Source organism: Scomber scombrus, chromosome 19 (assembly GCF_963691925.1).
Source record: "Scomber scombrus chromosome 19, fScoSco1.1, whole genome shotgun sequence".
Taxonomy (NCBI): domain Eukaryota; kingdom Metazoa; phylum Chordata; class Actinopteri; order Scombriformes; family Scombridae; genus Scomber; species Scomber scombrus.
The window spans coordinates 27,059,746-27,082,761 of NC_084988.1; the positions used below are offsets into that span (position 1 = coordinate 27,059,746).

The 23,016-nt window shown below is 38.4% G+C and overlaps 1 protein-coding gene across 2 annotated transcripts; it reads right to left on the minus strand.

Annotated features, from left to right (window-relative positions):
- Nucleotides 1–3,320: 3,320 nt before the first annotated feature.
- LOC134001364 (mitogen-activated protein kinase kinase kinase 7-like) lies at nt 3,321–22,407 on the minus strand. Of its 2 annotated transcripts, none has more exons than XM_062440947.1 (14): nt 21,974–22,407; nt 21,037–21,147; nt 18,537–18,602; nt 16,371–16,416; nt 15,980–16,118; nt 15,547–15,671; nt 13,318–13,446; nt 12,703–12,833; nt 11,228–11,312; nt 11,015–11,145; nt 10,779–10,917; nt 8,532–8,587; nt 6,987–7,102; nt 3,321–5,548 (listed from the first exon to the last, which is right to left on the minus strand). In XM_062440947.1, exons 1-14 carry the CDS (start codon nt 22,037–22,039, stop codon nt 5,377–5,379), a joined length of 1,512 nt encoding a protein of 503 aa, XP_062296931.1. In that variant the 5' UTR covers nt 22,040–22,407; the 3' UTR covers nt 3,321–5,376. The 2 variants fall into 2 exon arrangements, with proteins under 2 accessions (XP_062296931.1, XP_062296930.1); XM_062440946.1 differs by having other exon boundaries at nt 10,779–10,920.
- Nucleotides 22,408–23,016: the final 609 nt, after the last annotated feature.

The following is a 23,016-nucleotide window of genomic DNA, read 5'->3' on the forward strand; positions in this document are numbered from 1 at the left end:
AAACCGTTATAACCGTTATAGAAATGTGCTAGCATAATGCTAACGAGTGCTAACGAGTGCTATAACTGCCGTTTAAATTATATAAATGCCGTCAAATTTACATAAATCAATAAACAGGTTATGGTCAAATAAACAATCAGTGAAACATCACTTGACAAAACTTACTTATCATTTAAGGACGCAATTTAGGGAGTTAGCCGGCTTCATAGCGTGTAACGCATTAACGGGACAGAAGGAAACCATGGCAACAACAAACTTAGGTTCCGCCCTCAGTCTTTCTAACAATGTCTATAACATGATTATTAAAAATCCAGCAGCTTTAGAAAATATTATTGTTCAGACATTGTTTCTATTATTTTTGGTTTAACACTAGCTGTTGCCTCTGGCTGCGGTGTGGTTGGTCTGCACGTAGTTCGCTATGATTGGTTGGTCAGGTGGACGTGAAACTTCTGATGCGTCTGTGCGTCATCATAGAACTGTAACATATAGAATGTGGCCCATAGAAGATTCTACGATCTCTCTGCTTTGTCAGATCGTCGACACGTTCTAATCCTTCACGATCTAATATCGTCATATCACACACCCCTAACTACAGGCGCGACAATACAGAGACAGTACATGTCTTGTGTAGGATGAGCGCCAACACGTTTGAGCCACAAAATGCATGTAATTGACACAAATCCCCTCGAGACTGCTCTGCCGGTCCAAGACATGGCGAGACCGAGAGACCCGAGACCAAGACAAGACCAAGACCAAAGACCGTCGAGGCCGTGACAAGACCAAGACCACGAAAAAGTGGTCTCGAGGTCGGTCTCGAGACCAAGACCGGTCTCGAGACCTACAAGTCCAGCATCATATTGTAATGAGGCTACCCCTAACAGGACCTATAGCAGGAAATGCTTGCAATTCCATTTTAAACATTTTTAAACCATATTTGTGTCCAACCACTCAAATTAAAGCTGCAAGTCTGCACTTCAATCATATCTCAATTGTTTCATTTCAAATCCATTGTGGCGGTTTACAGAGCCAAAATGATGAAAACTGTGACACTGTCCAAGTATTTATGACCTAACTGTATGTTAGGCTATCCATAGGATGGACTGACTGAGGATACAATTAAATACATTTGATAATATATAGTGTATAAAGGCAAAGTAAAGTAAAGTCTTTAACTGCCTTTTATAAGAAGCTACAGGAAAGTTAGTGATGAACACAACAAATAGGTAGAGGAAGGTGCTTAAGAAACGGTAATTGTGAACAGTGTTTAGTAGTAAATTAGCAAGCTTAATTTCCATTTAACCCTTACATTCTGTTCAGGTCAATTTTGACCTGTTTTGACATGTGACAGCTGTAAAAACACCCCAAATGTCTTGATGACTTTTCCTAAAGTGACCCACATTGCAAAAAGATGAAAATATTTTAAAATGTTATACTTTTGTATAGGTGCTACACATGTTTGTCCATTGAGGCTGTTCTGGGTCAAATTTGAGCCGTATCTATTGACATGTGTTTTAGTGAAATGAATAGTTAATAGTTTTAATAAGATAGTAGTTATGAGGATTTCTTTTTATGATGTAGCAGTGAAGACTGATGGCTCTAATGGTTATACAATAAACCCCACACTTCCATAAAGTTATAAAATACATTTCCATCATTATTGCTATGTTATATTTTCATGTCTTAGGTAAAATAGGACATGATATTGTGTGATAGGAGATGTTTAGTGGTGTAAAAGCTAAAAAATACACTCTCTCTGAAACATGAATCAAGGTTTGATCACATTTATTGATCAGTCAGATCCACTATTGATGCTTTCTAAACACACCTGTGCTTCAACATTTGGTATGGACTCTTTTTATGAGGAGTTTTTAGACTGGGTCAAAATTTATATAAAAAAGATACGAAAAAAGTCATTTCCTGATCTTTATCACACCGTAATCAAACAGGAGGAAATAGTGTATTTGTTGGGGACTATTTTCAGCGGCGGATTAATCCAAATTTGGTGTTCTAGTGAGTATTTCTGGCGGCTGATGGTGTGTGTGGAATTGAGTCAAAATAAACTACATTTGATCAGTCCATTAAATAGTTAGACTTGTCACTGGCTCTACTGTAGATTTTTTTTCCTTTTAGGACACTGTGCTGTTATTCTGTATGTTATTTGTTATGAGACAGCTATTACATTTAATGAATATACACCAGTGTATAACAATTTGCATGTACATCTTTCACTTCACTGAAAGAAAATGGGAGTATATTCCAATCCTTCCTATAACAGTTATATACTGTATTACTGTGTATTTACTCTCAGGAGCACTCAGTTATCTGTCATGAGAGATTAATGGGGAATTGTAACCACACCCTTTATCAACTGTGGCTACATACAACACCAGGATGTTGTGATGTAGATGGGTAGTGATTATAACCTATATAAGATAGGTATATACACAGTGTTACAAACATGTTTGTATCCATCCCCCTGAGAACTGTGTATTGAACCTAAATACTGACATCAAATTCTAAATCAGATGTTTAACTTTATTTGCCTTTACTTATTCTGAGATCTTCTTTTCTTTAAACATACAATAACTATTTTTTCCAACTGCTTGTGTCAAATATACATATATAATTAAAAAAAATAAAAGTGTGGCAGCAGAGGCCAAGGCATCCTAAATACAGTACCTACATTGACCTACATTTCCTATAATACCACTCTTCTGTTAAGGACCAGGGGTATTGTTCAGTATCTTAACCCTTACATACTGTTCACTATTTTTCATTTTAAATTTGAGAGCTATAAAAACCTCCTATACACATTTCTTTGAACCAGACTTTTCCAGATGTACAAATTTGACCTGTGTTTATATAAAAAAAATATTGTCCAGAGCCTCTCAGACAGAAAATCGCCTACTCATTGTGTTCACAGAGTAAAATGAGAGCAAGGCACAAATAAAGCTTTATATATGGGTCTGTGAGAAAATATGACACATTGTTTTGACTGTAAGGTGCAGTTGAAGTGGAGGGATGGACATATACTGTAAGCATGAGAAAAAAATACAGATGGGGGAAAAATTAAAGGAAAAACCTGAATAAATGAGTCGAAAACAGTAGAAGGGTGAGGGTGTTGTGGTTTTTGATATTTGGGTGAATGGGTGTGTGTGTAGGGATGTTTTCCATCTGATGGATGACCATATTACAGTCTTACCCATTCATGTTGCCTAGTGTGGAGGATATCATGAGGCCTTGAGGCATTGTGATGAAAAACACAATTTTTATGATAGAAAAGTTGTAAATCGGTCAGATTTGACCTGAACACTGGAGGGTTAGACACAACACAAAATATTGTATAAAATGACAACTGACAAAATACTATAAACATTTTTTACTTTTGTAAAGCATATATAACTGCAGCCTGTACATTTTAAAATCACAGGAGACATATTTCAGGAATTCTCAGGCATTCATTCATTGATTCAAAAAGTGTACTGAGATGAAAACAATAAACTGTACAGGAAAAATGTCAAGGCAACATCTGAACATATGCATTTAAACAACAACCCATCCCCAATAACCCACTGTCATAGAAACCTCCACACAAATGTGATAGCACAACATCTGCAGAACATTTCTTCAACCCAAATAAGTGCAGTGAATAATTCTAATACCATTCTGTGAAATATAACTATGTTTAAAAAATAAATGCAGAAAAATAGAAGTTAAATGGATTAAAAAAAAAAAAATTCTGTCAGGTTCATTATTTTACAATCATTTCCATTTCAAACAGCATCTCAACAAAGGTTTTCCTTGCTCTGAGGCAGTGTGTCTCTGAAGCACACTTCCTCTGCTAACACTTGTATTCACAGTGAAATTGGTTTAAAACGATGTGGCCCACGTTGTCAGCGCCTTTCCTCTTTTCATAAAACATGAAAAAAAAAAGTGTGGGATGAACTGAATATATCAGAGTAAAAATGTACAAACCACAATTGTTACTTTTCAACAATTCAGAAATTACAATTAAATAAAAGTCGCTGGTTAAAAAGGCGAGTTATCGTCTAAATCCATGCAAATCCATTTAAGAGAAAGTATTTCAGTCCATGTTAAATCTCTTTGGATGATTGAAATGAACCCATCACTAAATTACACAGGCCCATAGAGGACATGCTAGCTGCTACTTTTTGGCTTATTAACTCTCAGCTCTTTCATCATCTCAAGATAACAAATATTGCTCACCCTTATTTTAAAGTCAAACGGAAGGTAAATTTAGCTAAGAAATCTGGTGCTTGTTCTGTACATAAATGGTCAAAGTATGTTTTTGGTCTCGACTGATAATGTCATTTGATTGGTGCGGCCCCTAACATTCTTCACTCTAAATCTAAGAGCCATTGTTGTGTGGGTTTGAACCCAGACGAGGGATCCAACATTGTTGTTAGCCGTTAGCTCCATCTGAGCCCTCAGCACTCTGTATATTACTTAGTTACTCTGTATGTTACTCTCTATATGTCACATTCCTACCCTTTGCTGTGAGTTCGGACAGTCCGGAAATTTGTCTCACCTCATTTAGGCTTAACGTTACATAAGAAAGAATGACAGCTAACAGAAATAAACAGCACTAATGTTAGTGAGTGAGGCTAACTAGCTTCTGCTTGATACCCGCTTCATAACTGTAGATTCAGTTCAACTTTCAATGTTAACTTTCAAAACACACCACCTCCATTAGAGTGATAAACATACACACACTACTGCAAAATAAAGTATATGTATAAGAGCAGGCAGCACAAGTTAGTTTAGTAGCTGTAGCCGTGCTGCTAGCTAACAGCTAATAGCTAATCCAAAGAGCTAATTTCTGTATTTTGCCAGACTCCAAATATTTGTAAAGATTTATGTAAAATTAAAATATATGTGGAAGGCTCCAGGAGACTCTTGCTGCTTCCCCGACCTGTGTTATTGCTCCACATCTCTAAAACAGAGGTGGCAAGTGTAAGGTTAGCATGAGCCACAGTCCAAACAGATAGCCTACTGGAATTTTCAACGTGAGCTCTCACTTGTCACTAAACTGTGGTCATGGAAAACACTCAGAGGCTTGAGGCGGAGACACTTATACTAGAAATTTCTCTCTTCGCTCTTTTGATATTTGCCTATCATGTGAGCTTAAATTTCATTACACAAAAAAGTAATTCAAGTTTCAGTTTGACTTTAAAGCCACTAATGACACGCTTGTAATGTTATCTTGAGACACTCTTTTGTGGTAAATTAGAAGGTGTTATTTTCCCAGGATAGCAGCTTTCCTGCTTCATGGTCAGCTCATGGAGTGATTCCTCTCAGGCTTCAGAAAAAGAGTAAAAATGACATGGAGTGTGTGCTGTGTCCAGGCCTCAGGTCCTAGCTGTGGTGCTGGTTCTGACTCTTGATCATGCTCAGGTTGCTCTTCAGGCCCTGGCAGAAGGTAGACAGGCTGCTGTTGTCCTCCAGCAGCTTGCTGTGCTCCTGGATGAGTCGATTTGAAGTCTGCTGCTCCCTCTGGTCCTCCTCCAACTCAGACATCAGCTCCTGTCTAAACAGACCATGAGGCAGAGAGCCTATGTCACTTTCACTACATCATAACCACTGTTAAATGAACAAGTGAGCTGAGAAGTCAGGGTGAGGTTAGCCTAGCTCAGCATAAAGACTGGCAGTAGAAGGAAACAATTAGCCTGGCTTTGCCCAACATTTAAAAATACACCTAGCAACACATTTTAAAGCTTGTATCTAGTTTTGTGTTTTTGTTATTACTCTACTCTCGATGTGGTCACAGTGTATTTATTCTGTGGTTACAGATTTAAAAAAAACAGATACAGAGTTCATGAGTGAACTTTAGGTGAGGGGTCAACAGGTGTTTTTTTTTTTTTTTTAAACTTTTGGCAGAGCCAGGCCAGCAGTATCCTCCTGCTTCCTGTCTTCCAGTGTATGCTAAACTAATCTAACCACATCCTGACTCCAGTTCTATGCTTAACACACACATAACATTGATATACACCTGAACATGTCATTCTCACAGAGCAAATAATAAAATGTCTACATTACTTGTTTGTGAACAATGTTCATACTGACTTATTGCAAATAAACCAAGAGAAGTAAACATGAAGTCATATAGACTTATTAATGTTCTCCGGTTTCACAAAGAAATGGCTGATAGTGAGATTTATCAGTCCAGAGTTCAACTGGACTTCATCTGTCTTCAATAAGAAAAGATGTTGAAGCCAAAATTATGATTGGATCATTTGAGGAATTATGTTTTTAGTTTTGTTTTTTTAAGGGATTCAAAGTCATTGTGTTTTAGTTACATGATGAAATGTTGTTGTGAAGTGTAGGGTGGACACTCCCCATCTGTCAGGCACTTTGACAATAAGCTGATTGTCAGACTCAATCAGCCAGCTGATCGCAGTGTAATTAATTGTAGTTGAGGTAGTAACATGTAGTATATATATGAGGAGCTGGAAGTGGCTGGCGCTCTTTTTGTTTTTGTAGCCACACGGTTTTTTGACCACTGAAATTTAGTTAATTTTTATGACCTTTTAATTGAATGTGTCTGCTCCTCTTACGTCAAATGGTAAGAACATTTCTTTTGTTTGTGAAAACGAAGAAAAAACGTAGCACAGAGGTCTATATAAGAATGGAAAATAAATATGAAAACGTAAAGAAATGGTGGTGAGTGTTGAACAAAGGAACAAACAAAAACGACCATAGGAAGCAAATACTCTGATTGAGAGTATCACTTTTACTCTACTAAAGTATAACATGCTGATAGTTACTGTGTGGTTTCTACTTTTTAGGAGATGATAAAGTATACACCTCTGTTTGAACTCCTCACTTCTTATTGATAAAAAAATGATACATGCATATATATACTGTAAGTCATTTACACAGATCACTGATGAGAGTGCTTCATTGACAGTTCATGATCAGTAGGTGGATTAAACAGTAGTTTATTTAATTGACATGCTTTGACTTACTTCCTCCGCACAAGGTGAGCGATCTCTGACTGGACTTTGAGGTACTCCTGAGCCAGTCTGATGTGCTGCTCAAACACAGCCATGGACTCCTTGGAGTTTGGACACGGTTCCAGAGGCTGAAACCAATCAGGATACATACAGTTTATAAAAAGCCTCATTTAAGAACTGAGTGAGAGCAATACTTTGAAACATTAATAGTAATATCAAACTAAAAACACAACCAGTACCTGCACACTATTTTTGTTTTCTTCTTTCATTTGTGACTCATTGATTGGAAATGTGTGCAAAAACTCAAAACTCAATTCATACATGTATATTTATTCATATTAATATTTGTATTTCTCTTGTGATGAGGATATATTGACATACACTAATGTGATTATATTATTATGATGTCAATGGTCATTTTGATAATATATCTATATCGTTCATTCTTTCCTATGGGTGTTTGCCTTTATTTGGTCCTGATAAAAATTAAAGTGTGTGCTCTTTTCAATTTATTTGACTAATTTATTCATTTATGTTTTGTTTTTTTCACTTAGAGTTACGATGCATGTATGCATTACCACATGGATATGCATATATGATTCAGTATATAACAGACCTAATGACACCCCTGTGCAGTACCACTTTAAATGATCCAACACTGTATCATCTTGTGGAGGAAGTAGAATTATTTATCATTAAAAACTAACAGGTATGCACTTATTTTGGTAGTGTGACTCACTAACACATTTCTGGATTTCAGTTAATCTCTTTACCAGATCAGTATTAAAATGAAGAGTTTCCCAGTTTTTTTATTTACTGAACAACATTCCTGGTTTTCATATAGATAACAAAAAAATGCAGACTTTTAATAATTATATTATATTTTGCCAAACAAAGTACTTACTATCTAGTAAAATGAATCACCTGTTCCAAGATGTTTATAGACCACTTAAAGCGATGGTCCGGCGTAATTTTGACCTAGCGTCATATGCACCATTACGTCTATCTAAACACCGCCTCAGCCCTTTGTTTTCATTTGGTCGCAACTTAGTGGAGTTAGAGCCATCAGCCGAATTGCTTAGTACAGGCGCTAATGGAACCAAAAGTGTATCTCGTAAATTACTCCACTAATAATGCCTGGATTGTTATCAAACTTCTACAGTAGTACAAATAGGGTCTTTACTCATAAATCGATGCATTGGAAAGTTTGTAAGTACACCAGGAGTTATTAAAATAACACTTATCTGATGGCTTTTACTCTGCTGCTACTGCTAAAGCTGTAAACATCTCACGTGATCACTGAAAAAAATGTGTGGTCCCGCGAGATTTCGACGATTTACAGCTTTAGCAGTAGCAGCAGAATAAAATAATAATAACATTTTCATAAATAAAAAGTTTAAACATCAAACAAACAGGTTAGACATACTACTGTGAAAATACAGACTTCAAAGTACAAACTAAGTGTAACAAAAGTGAAATGTTATAAAGTGTTAGATATAGTGTTATAATATTAATAAGGTTTCATTTAATGAACATAAAAACAGATTTTCAACTTACCTGTAACTGGTGATCCAGTTTTAGATAGGGAATGGAGCTGTCTAAACCATTGGTAGCTGAGGACACACACACACACACACACACACACACACAAACACACACACAAACACACACACACACACACAGTCATTGGAAAAGAGCTATCTTAACAGATAGACACTATACTGTTGCACTGTGGTGCCCCTCAGTGGTGGATTAAGAACAGTGCAACATATATAGACACATCATGATGCATAATTTGAGGTGCAGGTTTTTCTTCTGTTTCCACTCTCTCTCCCCTCACTTTTTGGAGGTGGGTTCCTGAACCTAAATTTGGAAGAGTTACTAAACTACTAAGTTCCATATAGTCTTAGGGGAAGGAGTGCAACAGCTAATGTGGAACACATCAAATTCAGCAGTTAATAACACAGAAGAAGTTTAATAAGGGTGATATTCTGATTCAGAATATGAGACAGAAACCTGCGCTGTATCTGAGTTCAGTTCACACCTCTCAGTGTTGTGACTCATGGACCCATTTCACAAAAGCAAACTGTGAGCTCTGCTTACACACAGATCACAAATAGTTTCATGAATGCGTGTCACTCACAAATAGCTGATGAATTTATGAGGCCTGCTGTGATGTGCTTGTGGGTGAGCTTTGGTTGCAGTCTGTTGCTGACCTGCTTCTCCTCTCATCCTGCACATTTCATTTGGCTTCATTTGTTTCATATATTTATCTTTTGAGTGTCTCTTTTGGTAAGTTACAAGTGTGTAAATGAGTGCAAGAGGAAATGATGGAGTGAATAGAGCTGCAGCCTGCTGTGATGGCATGGAGAAGAGAGAGAGAGAGTCTGTTAATTGTGTTGATCAGTAATCAGATTTCTCTCTTTCTGCTTATTTTGGAAGTGTGAAATATTAGTGATAGAAGCTAATTCCTGTCTTCTGTGTGTGCGTGTCAGCACATTGATGCTGTGAGGATGAGCTCCACTCTGTCTTTCTCTTCAAAGTGTGTGAATTAAACAGTTCAACAGTTAACTGACATATTTAGACCTGTACACGCTACTTTGTTTTAGACTGTGGATGCAGTTATTCTGTATGAGGATGCTTCTCTCCTTTCTTCCAGCTGCTCCATGCTGTGCCTCCTCTGTTAAGCACATGTGCACATGTATAAAGCTGGTTAGAACCTGCTTTACACGTATACCTGACACAGTGATATGTGTTTTACAGGATAAATCTACCATGTGTCTCTAATCCCCTTCCCCAGTTATAGAAACCAGCTCTGTCTGGCACTAACATTTAGAAGTCCTGACATGTTCAACAACATGCAACAAAACAGCACATAACAATGATGTTTGTCCCTACACAGTGTCACCTTCAGTTCATCAGTGATCAATATATTCATATATAGTTTATAAAATAAAGTGAAAAAGAAAGTTTAAAAAATGTCCTCTATATATATATATGTCATAATTCAGTTCAAATTCCATTTAATTCAAAGATGCTATTAGCTTTAAATGTTTCATTTTACTCTCTGATAAGTGACTGTTGTTTTTCAGCCGATTAGTCAGCAATTTACGGTTTTCCTACAGCTGATAAATACAATAAATGGTAAATAGACTGTACTTATACAGCACTTTTCTAGTCTTTTTGACCACTCAAAGTGCTTTTACACTACATGTCACATTCACCCATTCACACACATTCATACACTGATGACAGGAGCTACCACACAGGGTGCCAACCTGCTCATCAGGAGGAAGACTAATCACACATTCACATACTGTTAGTGCAGACATTGGGAGCAATTTGGGGTTCAGTATCTTGCTGAAGGACACATCAACATGTGGACTGGAGGAGCCGCGAATAGACCACTCTGCCTCCTGAGCCACAGCCAATTAATCATGTTGGTTCAAAATAAATGTGTTCCATGTCTGATACGTTCTATAAACTGACACCATCACACCACACATGTTCTGCAAAGCTGCTTTCTTTATCATTCACCCAGTGATAAAAGCTCTGATGTGAAATAAGTTTGACTAAAATTATTATATAAAGTGATTGGTTTTGGCTCGACTAGATTGACTGAAATGTTAATATAATCTGATGGCTTTTCAGTTTTCATTGAGTTAAAATTCACTTTAATAGTTCCAGTTTTCATTGACTGAGACTTAAATACCAGAAGCTTTAGTCAACTAAAACTAAGAGGACATTTTACTGTCAGGAAAAAATTAACATCATCTCTCACTCAGTATCAGATCATCTTCTTACCTGTGGGATTAAACGTCATCCTCAACTCTGATTGGCTGGTGGTGGCTGCAGGGCTGTTGGAGCGGGTGGGGCTTTGGGAGCGTCCTGGTTGGCTGTCCACGCTGGACACTCTGGACAGACCAGTTCTCAGTGTGGCTGTCTGCTGGAGGATAAAACAGGTTGAAGTGATGCAGCAGAGGTGGAACAAAGCTTCAGACAGGATGATGCTGTGATATCAGCTGTTAGACTTCTTCTACCTTTGAAGGTTTGAACTGCAGCGGGAATTTGGCCTCAAAGCTTTTCAGGGTTTCCTCTTTGCCCACAGAGTTTCTGTGCTCCGTGTTGTCATCACTCTTGTTGCTGTTGATGGTGTAGTCAGCGTACGAGCCTGCAGGCAGCACACACTCATGTTTAAAACACAGGTGGACAAACAAATACACTCATGTTAAAGCTGCAGATGGTTTAAGCACCTGTGCTGGTGGCTGATGAAGAGCCGCTCCTGTTGGCTGAGGACTGGTGAGGAAGCTTCAGTGGCTCATCAGAACCTGGGAAGTACTGAAATATAAAAGTTCACCACACATAAGCAGACTGTTTAAAAAGAGCTCATCACAGTTTGAAGTCAATATACTATCAATAAATATACTATCTAAACTTTATGTCTTATCCAAAACACTAACTACAGTCTAACAGTTAGCATTAAAGCTGAAACAATGAGTCGATTTATCCCTGAGTTCATCGGCACAAAATGTTTTTTGATAATTGAATGCTAAACAAACTAAATGTTAAAATATCATCATGATGATCTGCAGCATTATGAATCAGGTTTTGGACTGTCAGACAAAGTTATTTAAATGATATCATCTTAAGCTGTGTCAAATTTTGATTTTCATGATTTTTGGTGTTTTGTTCATTCAACAATTGGATGATAATTCAAGAATATCACTGAGAAAAGAAGAGCTGCAGTCCTAGTTAGCATTAACTTGAATTAACATCATGAACTTTACTGTATTATTTTCCCAGTAACAATCATTCGTATAAGTTATGAGTGTTTCTATGAATGTTCTTAACTCTTACATACTGTTCATATTCTACACCCTCACAGTGTGACATTTGAAATATTTTCATTTTTGTGCATTTTGGGCCACTTTAGGAAACGTCATCAAATTTCACAGTAAAAGACATTTGTTTTTTTTTTACAATGTTAAATGTCAAAATGGGTCAAATTGGACCTGACCAGTATGTAAGGGTTAATATTCTACACATTTACTAAAGCAGTCAGAGCTTCTGAACATCAGCTGTTCGAAGGTGATGATGAATAGATTTTAAAGTAACTGGAAGCCATGACACATACTGTAGATAATGAAAATATACACATCATAAGGTGTACATGTTGTAAACTACTCAGTAGCTTATAATGTGTGTGCACAGTCTTTATAACTCATGTTACTGGGTGAAAGCTGCTATAAGAAAATAAACTTTAACTGATGTATCTGCTGCTGGAGGCAGATGTTACCATCATATTCAAACTAAAATGAAGCAGTGGAGACTCCTGTAAGTTTCATTGAGACAATATTTCTATATGTAAGTGTGAGAATAACATACAGACCAGGCATAGAAACATATACCATGGGTCAAATGTCACTTCAGCCATGAAGACATGAAAATATTATGAAGAAGAGTGAAGAGGACAATGATTACACCAATGGAGACTTTAAAATGTACAAAAATAATTAAAAAAAATAAAATGTAGCTTTTGGTTCCTCCTGTAAGTTGCAGAGTTTCTCAGAAGCTTTCAGCCTCCTACAGAAGTGATAGGACTCACTCATTCATCTACCATCACTTCAAAGAGCGCCTTCAGCTATGATGCTTCTGGGAAACACCTCTTTATCTTGAGAAGATACAAAAGAAAGAAGCAGTAACAGTCAGACTGGTGAGGACAGCGTACCTTCATGAGACGGCTCATTGTGTTCTTGACCTCCTCCATGGAGGGTCTCTGGCTGGGCTCTTTGTCCCAGCAGCGGGTCATCATAGTCTCTATGGGCTCTGGGAGGTCTTTGATCAGAGGAGGACGAGTACCTGTGTCACAGCAGACCAATATAAATATGCTTATTGTCATTGAACAGCATCTGTACAACACATGTCTGTGCTTCTCCTTTCAGTGGCATATAAAAGACAGTCAGAGGCCTGGGAGCTCTGAACAGGATCAAGCTTTACTGAGGAGAACACTGATGTACACTACAGTGCTGTCAACAATATAACACAGTACATCTCTTCCTCCTGACAATCATTAACAAGTGTGAAGCTCTGCTATCCACTGATCCACTGCCCTTAGTCACAGTGACCAGGTTATACTAAAGTGTTTACAGTTGTTCAGAATGGTCCCGGTCTTTGGGACGGGGTCAGTTGTGATGTAGTGTATACCAGCCAGACCTCTTTGACCATCTTGGCTTCAACATGAACAGAGCTGCAGACTGAGATGTGGCAGGATTAGCCAAACACTTCAGTCTTGTCTCAGAGAAACCTGACACCACAGCTGGAGTTCCTGCAGGCTTCCACTCACCTCTGTGAACAGCCCACATGATACAAAACGCTGAGCCGCCAATCTCATCAAAGGGTTTTTTGCGTGTGATGACCTCCCACAGGATGATGCCCCAACTGAACACGTCACACTTCTCACTGTAGTTGCTGCCTGAGGAACACACACACACACACACACACACACACACACACACACACGTTTATTGTAATCAAGGGCTTCAAATTCCAGATTTACAACAAGCTAAATGCAGGGGAAAGATAAAATGTCTAACTGCTTTCACACACACAGAAGAGTTGTTCTGAAAAGCCACTAACGTCACTTCTCTCATATCTTTTAGACACATATGCTAATGATCCACACAACCACATGTGCAATTACTCCGCCAACATTAGGGGTAACTCTGGTTTGTATCACCTGCCAATTCATTTCTTTTTCTTATAAACTGGCAACAATATTTTCTGAGATTTGGCAAAGAGTTCAGTTTAGTTTAGTTTGCACAAGTTCAAATTTACACAAAAAATGACAGATAATATATAGTCCAGGGACAGGGAGAAAACCTGAAGGGGCTTATTTAAAACCTCCACTTAAAAAATGTTAAAAATTACACAATATAATATAAAATATATGACTCCATAAAAGTGAGAACAAATCAAATATATATATATATATATATATATATACACACACACATACATATATACAAAATATATACATACATATATAAAAAAAAAAAAAAAAAAAAAAAAATATATATATATATATATATATATATATATTTTATTTTTTATTTACAAAATAAAAACAGTGTGTGTGTGTTCACATGTGCACGTGTGACACTGGCCTCAGCGTCTGTACATCATACATGAAAACTGTGAATGGAACAAATAAAACAGATAAAATTTTATTTTTTTAAATCTTTTAAACACCTAAATGCTCCTGTCGTCCACTACAGGGGACATCCTGTAAAATGAAACATACAAATCTATTATAAAAAGTCTAAATTGTAAGATGTTTTTTTGTTTTTTTTTTTGTCCTAAATAGGTAAGACATCACAAATAAACTGAAATTTGACACTTTTTCCCCTTGGTTCCTAGGAGGACATAGGGAACACTGCAGTTTGTATTGTATGGCATGGACAGCAGTAGGCCTGAGACACTCTATATTATCTGCTTCATAATCGTTCTAGTGAAAGTCCAGAGTGGCTGCTAAGTTTGAAATATCCACTGCTGATCCAAAAGGTTCTAACAAGCTCTAACTGCATTATATGACAACACTTGTTACTAGTCAAAGATGCACCCTGACTAGCTGAAGCCAATCAGAATCAAGTCTTGATCATAAGATCATGATCAAGTAATTCATGTGCTCTCATGTGACCAAAGCATTGATACCATTTTCAAAAAGGGTCAACAGCATGTTTATTTCCTTAGGAAACTACATTTCTTTCATGTTGATTAAAGAATCTTCACTTTATGTTATAAACCTTTTATTGAGAGTATTGTCAGCTAGTGTACTGACTGCTGGCACAGGCAATCCAAAATCACTCACAGAAAGAAGTTTCGAAAAATTGTGAAGATCTGTGTGAAAGGATGGGCAGGATGAGCTTTACCACCTTTACCTGAGCGGGCTGATTAACAGAGCAGGTAGGGTGTGTGGGGATTCCTCCCATCCACTCTCTGTGGAGTTTCAGCCTCTTCATTCTGGTCCGAGGTACAGATACCCCAAAATCAGAACCAAAAGAGCCAAAAACTCATTTGTTCCCATGGCTATAACCCAATTAATCTAGCCAGTTTGGAGTACACTGTTGACTATGGGGAATACAAGGGTACGAGCAGTATGTTGTTTATTTATATTTATGATTTTTATATTTATTTTTATGGACAGGGGATATAAGGGAATGTGCAATATATTATTTATTTACTTCTATTTGCTTTAATTTTAACTGGACCTTTCTGCATGTGTCATAAATGTTTGTTTTTTTCTTTTAAATTTCAGCTTGAACTGTGATGACACTGGGATGTTGCTATGGATGATTTGGATTGTTTGTCTTCTGTTTTTTTAATGTGTCTCTGTGTTGTACAACAAATAGCCTAAGTAAGTCTAAGTCTAGCTGTGATGTTAACTCTTAATATTAAAAAAGAAAAATCTGTGAAAAAGTACAAATGTAGTGAGTGATGGTAACAGATTAGTGTCTCATCATCAGTGTGAGCTCCTGAATGAGCGGTGAAGATGAAGGAGGTGATGGCGGCTCACCTTCGAACACTTCTGGTGCCATCCAGGCTGCACTGCCTTTATTGTTGGTCATGTAGGTCTGAATGTCACACGCTGTTCCAAAGTCACAGATCTTCAGCACAGTGCCACGAGACACGAGCAGCAGACTGAAACAGCACAGTGGACAGTGATCAGAGACAGAACACTATATGTTATATAATATCAGCTGTTATACTTCAACATCTGGAGGAAAAAGGTACTGAATAAATGCCTCTCACTAGCCTCCAGTTGTGGTAAAGGACAAATACACCCTAAAACAATCTATTTACTTCAATAAAAAAAGGAATTGAAAATGTCATAATACATTTTTTTTTAACTTTGCTATTCTGCCTCTGAACAAACTGGAGGCAGCTCTGCTTTCTGAGCTCTAAACTGTTGAACTTCCACTCAGCTTCATCATCATCCAGAGTCTTACTTTGGTGGTTTGAGGTCCCGGTGAATTAAGGCCTTTGGTTTCATAGCATGCAGATAAGCAACACCCTGGGCACACTGCAGACACCAGCTCATTGCATGGGAAGCTGTGTAGGGGGCTTGTGGCTCAGCACTGTGCAGGACTGTGATAGAGTGACAAGCAGAGAGAGAGAGAGAAAGAGAGAGAAGAGAGAGAGAGAGAGAGAGAGAGAGAGAGAGAGAGAGAGAGAGAGAGAGAGAGAGAGAGAGAGAGAGAGAGAGAGAGAGAGAGAGAGAGAGAGAGAGAGAGAGAGAGAGAGAGAGATTACAGTGACATTCTTTACATTAATGATGTTGATAGTGATATGTAATCAAGCTTAATCTATACAACTTTTAAAAGATGTAATATGACTTACGATTATATAAAGAGCCACACTCTGCATACTCCATGACCAGACACACCTGAGAACAAAACATCATGTTACCTCAGCAGTCACAGTGGGACAGTTCCACATGACTTATGTTCCTCTGAAAACACATTCACTGACACACAGACAGTAGAAGAACAGCTGTGGCTTCATCACTGTGTCTTTGCATTGTCTTATCACAGCTGATGTCAGCACTTCATCCGTCATCAGTCTGGCTTCTTTCTTATTGACAACAAATCCCACAATGTGTTAGTGTCTCAGTGCTTTCTGAGCTCACTGTGTCACCACGTTAGTTTTTAACTAACTGTATTCATAACAGGAAGAAATACTATATTTGTTGGGGACTATTTTCTGCGGTGGATGAATCCACATTTGGTGTTTGAGTATTTCTGGCAGCAGGACAGTGTGTGTGGGATTACGCTGGCAAATGAATGAGTGTATGATACAAAAACTGGCACATGTTTTGCTGTGCAGAATGAGAGTATGAGTGAATGAAATGGATGCATTTATTTTTTTTGAGCCAGGTCCTTGAGTGCACCTGAATTGCATTGTATGTTTTTGTACAATGACAATAAAATGATCTTATCTTATCTTAAGAAAAAATAAACTACAGTGGGAGAGCTTTGGTAGCTGAGTGGTTATCGTGCATGCTGCATAATTAAAGCGTTCCTGGTTCGACCCCGGCCAGGGACATTTGCTGCATGTCATTCCTCTCTCTCTCCCTGTTTCCTGTCATCCTCTACCTGCCATCTACTTTCAAAATAAAAGCAAAAATGCCCAAAAAACAAAATAATTTAAAAAAAACTCTAGTGTGTGTTCTTGATAATGAAGGAATGTGTAACAGTGTTTCAATAATGTGTTCAATAAAGACTGTTTGGACAACAGTGGAGCTCTATGACACAGAGTAGTTTATCTGTTATCTGTTGATCAGTTAAACTGTTCTCGAGACATACAGAAGACAAACATACATAGAGACAGACAGATTCTTTGCTTGATAGAGAGAGGAGGTGAAAAAAGGACAAACAGAACATGCATTTCTTTTTCCTGTGATCGAACCAGTTGAACACAGCTTTAGACAGAGGTTCACAGACCGGGACGCAGCAATGTAATACCTGTTTCTAGTCCGCTGGAACTAAAGGAGGTCAGTTTAGTAAGAAGTAAATGATAAATGGTAAATGGACTGTACTTATACAGCACTTTTCTAGTCTTTTTGACCACTCAAAGCACTTTTACACTACATGTCACATTCACCCATTCACACACATTCATACACTGATGACAGGAGCTACCACACAGGGTGCCAACCTGCTCATCAGGAGGAAACTAACCATTCACACTCTGTTTTTTCTGGAGCAATTTGGGGTTCAGTATCTTGCTGAAGGACACATGGACATGTGGACTGGAGGAGCCGGGAATCGAACCACCGATCTTCTGATTGGTGGACGACCTGCTCTACCTCCTGAGCCACAGCCATCCAACAGCCACCTTCACTGTGGCTGAGGACACGCTGCTTTACACTGCTGAAAGAACGTGGCCACATGCAATCTTGGGTGCGTTCACACCTGGACTCAGAGCTGTCCGCTTGTGATTGGATCATCTGAGTCACATGTTTATTGCAGGTGTAAACAGGGCCTGTGTGGATTGGCCAAAGATTGAAATGTTGTTTTAGTTCAATTATCCAAATCTTAGTAATATGCCACCGTGACTGTGCTGCTGCTGTTCTATTGTCAGTCATGTTCCACGGACACACACTGACCACAACAGCATACACTGAATCTTACTGACATAATACGCTGTATGTAACATTTAACTGTCATAAATAGCACATCACTGCTGCTCCACTGACATGTGCCACTTCTCCTTCACTGCCCACAGCAGTGCAGTCTGCTTACAACACTACAGAAGTTCAAAGTGTGTGTGTGTGTGTGTGTGTACAAGACGACAGTCCTCACTTCCCTCTCTCACTTCTAAACTGGCTGTCAGTGAATGATGAATGATGATTCCTGATAGTCAGATTTTACATTCAGAAAACATCTTCATCTGATACACTTTGGATGAGCTCTGAAATGTATACAGGAAGTGGGTTATCTCTGATCAGACATATATGTATGATGATACACAATTCTATACTCACAATATCTTCACAATACTTACTGGATTGTTACAAGAGCCAAACAGCTTCACTATGTTGGGGTGATTCACCCTGGAGAGCTGGCGGAGCTGCACAGAGACAAAAAGGGGCATTTGTGAAATATGTTACTATGATTATATTAACTCTGTCTGCTTAACAATGCTGCTGTACATTATTTATATATATCTTAATATACTGGATGTATCTAAGAGACTTTAAGCACAACTGCATTGATATTTGAAGATTGTGTCTGTATTAACTGTACTCAGAACAGCATTTAAAGACCAAGCTCCACTAACTATCAGAAAAAAACAAACAAACAGGAAACCAAAAGTCAGTGTATGTGTGTGTGTGTGGCATGTTCATGTGTGACTATGAATGACATTCATAAGTGTGAGCTGACACAAAGCACTATGCATTCATCAGCCATGTTGTGTAAAAACAGACAGTGTGATAATGTGAATGTTTGAGCTCTTTGTTCTTCTGCTGACTCTAACGTCTTGAAAGCTAGATGTTCCCACAGCAGTTGAACGCACCACAGCATTGCTGCACCTCACCATGAAAACATCCATATGCACAGACTCAATTTGAACTTTTCTGTCTGCAGCAATTTTGTGCAACAAACAGCAGATTGTTGCAAAATAACAACAGAAACGTCTGTGCTGATGTTCACATCCAATTGATCAGTTATGATTCATTATTATGAACAGTTTCTAATGAAAATAAACAGGTTGACTGGAGCTCCATATTTTTATTTACTATAGGTAGATAACGTGTGGCTGTGATGAGGCATATACAGTAGTACTATGCAAAAGTCTTAGGCCACCACCAACGTTGTTGTTTTAGCAAAGTTTTAATGAGCATCCATATTTATTTTTCAGTCTCTTTGTTAAGATAGAAACAGAAAATATGTACTGAAATAAAAAAAACAACAACACCATTTTCAGAACAAAATGATTTCTACAGGCAAAAGTCAGTATTTAGTGTTGAACTCTTTTGGGGAGACTGTCCTGAAGTTGATTGAAGCTGGTTTCCCTTTGAGAGTGGCCGTGCTGATGCAAAATGATGATTTTATGTCTGTCAAGATTCTGTTATCTTTGGCATTTTGAATGGAATGATGTGATTGAAAGTTGGTCTTATACATATTATCAAGCTTTCAATGAGTTCATTTCAATGAGTTCAACAACATGTGTAGGTAATGCTCAAACCTGGTGTAACTGACTTTTTTGTGTGTGACACTTTAGCCTTGAGCCATTTTCTGTTTTTTAACACAGCTTACACATTTCCTGTTTTTTTCTGGTTGTATTCTAATAAACAGACTGAGAAATAATTATATATGGTCATTATAGCATAGATAAAACAACTAATGGTGGCCTAAGACTTTTGCACAGTACTGTATGTGATAGAGATAGAAAAAATTTAATTTTTTTAAATTCCCCTTATACCATCCATGATGACTAAACTAGCAACTATTTTGTTCCCAAAATGTCAGCAGTTATTGTGCACATAAAAACAGTCAAATCTTACCAATTTGAACTTTAAAAACAATTTTGGTAATTTAAAAAAACGTGCAAAATAATAAACCACATTTTCACATATGGCACTACGGTGGGTTTTAACTGCGGGTGGTTATTATATGGAACTTTGTGATGCAGAGTAAAATCACAAACTACTAACACTCAGAAACATGGTGATTACTGGATCATCAACATGTCAGGAAAAGTGATCAGTCATCATCTGTACTGTATTCATATTTCAAACTTTTCAGAACTTCAGCAACAAGTTTCCTCTGAGGTAAACGCTCTGCAGGATTCAAATAGTCAGTATAATGTTTCACGATTGTCCCCGCCTCCAATACATCCATCTATAATATATGATCATGTAGTCTTTCTGATCGCACCCTGCATCCAAGAGCACCTGGACACAACAATACCACAAGTGCACTGAGCTCACCCCCAAAATGTCTTCCTCTGTCCACCCAACAGCCCAAAACCTATATATAATATATTCAGTTTACTACATTCTTCTTTATACTTTTAAGACATGTATTATCATTATAATCCTAAATGTAAAAAAGTGCCTGTTTACTGTTTCCAGCAGGACTGTCAGAATATGGCTGTTATGCTAATTTACTAACAGCTGTTTTCAACAAAGTAGTTTCAGGAACTACAAAACAATGGGAACTAGAATAGGAACACTCCTATGTGTGTGTGTGTGTGTGTGTGTGTGTGTGTGTGTGTGTGTGTGTGTGTGTGTGTGTGTGTGTGTGCTCTTCGCTTCACACACTAACTCAGCCACCAGAGAGTTCTTGCCTGCAGAAAATCGAGCATTATGGCAGTTAAACTGAATTACAGTCCATGATCCTCCGATATAAAAGTTTCAAGTTCCCCTGTCCTTGTAAAAGTGCCTGCAGTGGAAACAGGCTTTAACAAAGCAGCGCCACAGCTCTGAACTACAGAGCTGCTGGCTGCAAGTTGGATTGCATCACCACGCAGTGAGAGAAGAACACAGAGTGAGCAGTACCTCGACGAGGAAAGCATTTTTTTCATTGTCGCTCTCGATAGTCTTGATTGCTACATCTTTTCCTTTCCACACGGCCTTGTAGACAACTCCAAACGTGCCTCTGCCAACAGCCTGCAGGGAGGAAACACAAGAGGAGGTCATTCAGACAGAAAGCTAACCCACAACTACTACTAACATATATATCATATCTGAGACTGTGGGAGTTTGTGAACATGCTCTATGATAAGGGCTTGCTTTTTACTTACTTTAGGAGACCATCTTTTGCTTTTTATAATGTCTTTAAACATAAGCCACGACATAATAATGCATCAAGTATTTTAAGATAGATTGTTAAAGTGCTTTTTCATTTGAAATTAATGTACATGTCGTGTACACTCATTTGTTTTTAAGCAAATGACCACAAAGCAAAGCTAAAGCTATATAACAGTCTAACACATGGATATAGTGCAGGATGTAGAGAATAGGAGAGGACCTGGAGGTTAACTGGGGCCCAACAGCAGGTTTTACCCCAGGTCACCCTAGTAGGTTAAAGAGGCCGCAGTAAAGAGGACATAACCCCTCAGTGTTAGAGGGGGGGGGGCTCTTACTTTTCCATAACAGCAGAAAGTGTAACTGAGCAGCTCACTTACACAAACAACTAAGCAGAGTATGTTTAATAGCTAGTGTGGGGCCTTGTTCTAGTTGTTAAACAGCTTTTAGGTTATTCAGCAGCATATGTCATGTTTCATGGTGTGTTCAGGCCTCACTTTATTATCCTGTGTCTGTGTTTCACATTACAGTCCTGCTAGCATATACTCTCATTAGCTTGAGTCTCTGTCGTCAACACAAACAATACGTAGCTACATTTCTACATTTCAACTCCAGCCCAGCGGTAGACAGCTAACGTTAACGTCCACTCCTGTCGAGTTGTTGTCGGTCAGTAAGTCAGTAAGTTTACCGCTTCAACTTGGATGTCTTCATGCTGGATGTCTTCAAACAGGCAGCCAGCCGGAGTCTCCACCATGGCAGCGGACCGGCGGCACGACGCTGGAGCCGTACCCGAAACGTCTCTTCTGGTCGTCGGTGTAAAAAATGTGTGTGTGAGACGGTTTTCGGCTGTGAAACAGTCGCTCTCATCTGTTGCTGTGATGTGAAATCAGGAAGTGGGCACGGCTGTTGCCAAATGACACAAACGGTGGCTGGGTGTTCGTGAACGTCCCGCCACACTGACGGAAAACAGCTGAAAAGCTCGTAACGTTACATGCAGCGTTTCTGACACGTTACACCATGACCGGATGAATTTAAGACGTTTAAACCACCTCGTTTAACATTAAGATTGTTAACTGCAACACCAATTATTGATTTTACAAGATGGACTTGTCATACAACAATACGACCACTCCGGTGCTGCGCGGTCTTGAATGCAGCTTTGTTTTGTTTCTGTTCCACAGGGGGCGACAAAAATGTTTCCATCACCCCAAATGAACAGTACCCTAGACCCCCGCCAAACAAATAAACAAACAAACAAACATCACAATCTTATTGTGTGTATCAGAGCATGACTTATATTATTCCTCCCAACACACCAATGACACACACACAGACACACACACGCACACACACACGCACACATTATAGTTTATTTAGATTCAATCCCACACACACCGTCCTGCTGCCAAAAATACTCAGCAGGTCAGTGATTGCCAGTCATCATGTATTCCAGAGGGTACTTTAGCAGTTGTTAGGGTGTGTATGGAAAGATTGCTGAGTGGACTAGCTATCTAATAAAAAAAAACTTGTGATGAAGCAACACTGTGTGTCCTGATATTGAGTCTTTTTAACTAAAGAACACCCTGCACGCTGCAACTAAGACTATGTGAAAAGACAGTGTGCGAGCAGGCAGAGATGCAGACACAGACACAAATGTCTGTTTCTATATTGATGTAAAACACCAGACACTATTACAAGTTTATTTGATAATTTATCTGTATTAAATGTTGT

Bases quoted from the DNA above. Each gene is read 5' to 3' on its own strand.
- LOC134001364 (XM_062440946.1), bottom strand. From the start codon at position 22,039: ATGGTGGAGACTCCGGCTGGCTGCCTGTTTGAAGACATCCAGCATGAA. The intron at 18,603-21,036 runs GTACTGCTCACT...GTCTCTGTGCAG, and splicing joins AAAATGCTTTCCTCGTCGAG to CTCCGCCAGCTCTCCAGGGT. The intron at 12,834-13,317 runs GTGAGTGGAAGC...GCTGTGACACAG, and splicing joins CATGTGGGCTGTTCACAGAG to GTACTCGTCCTCCTCTGATC.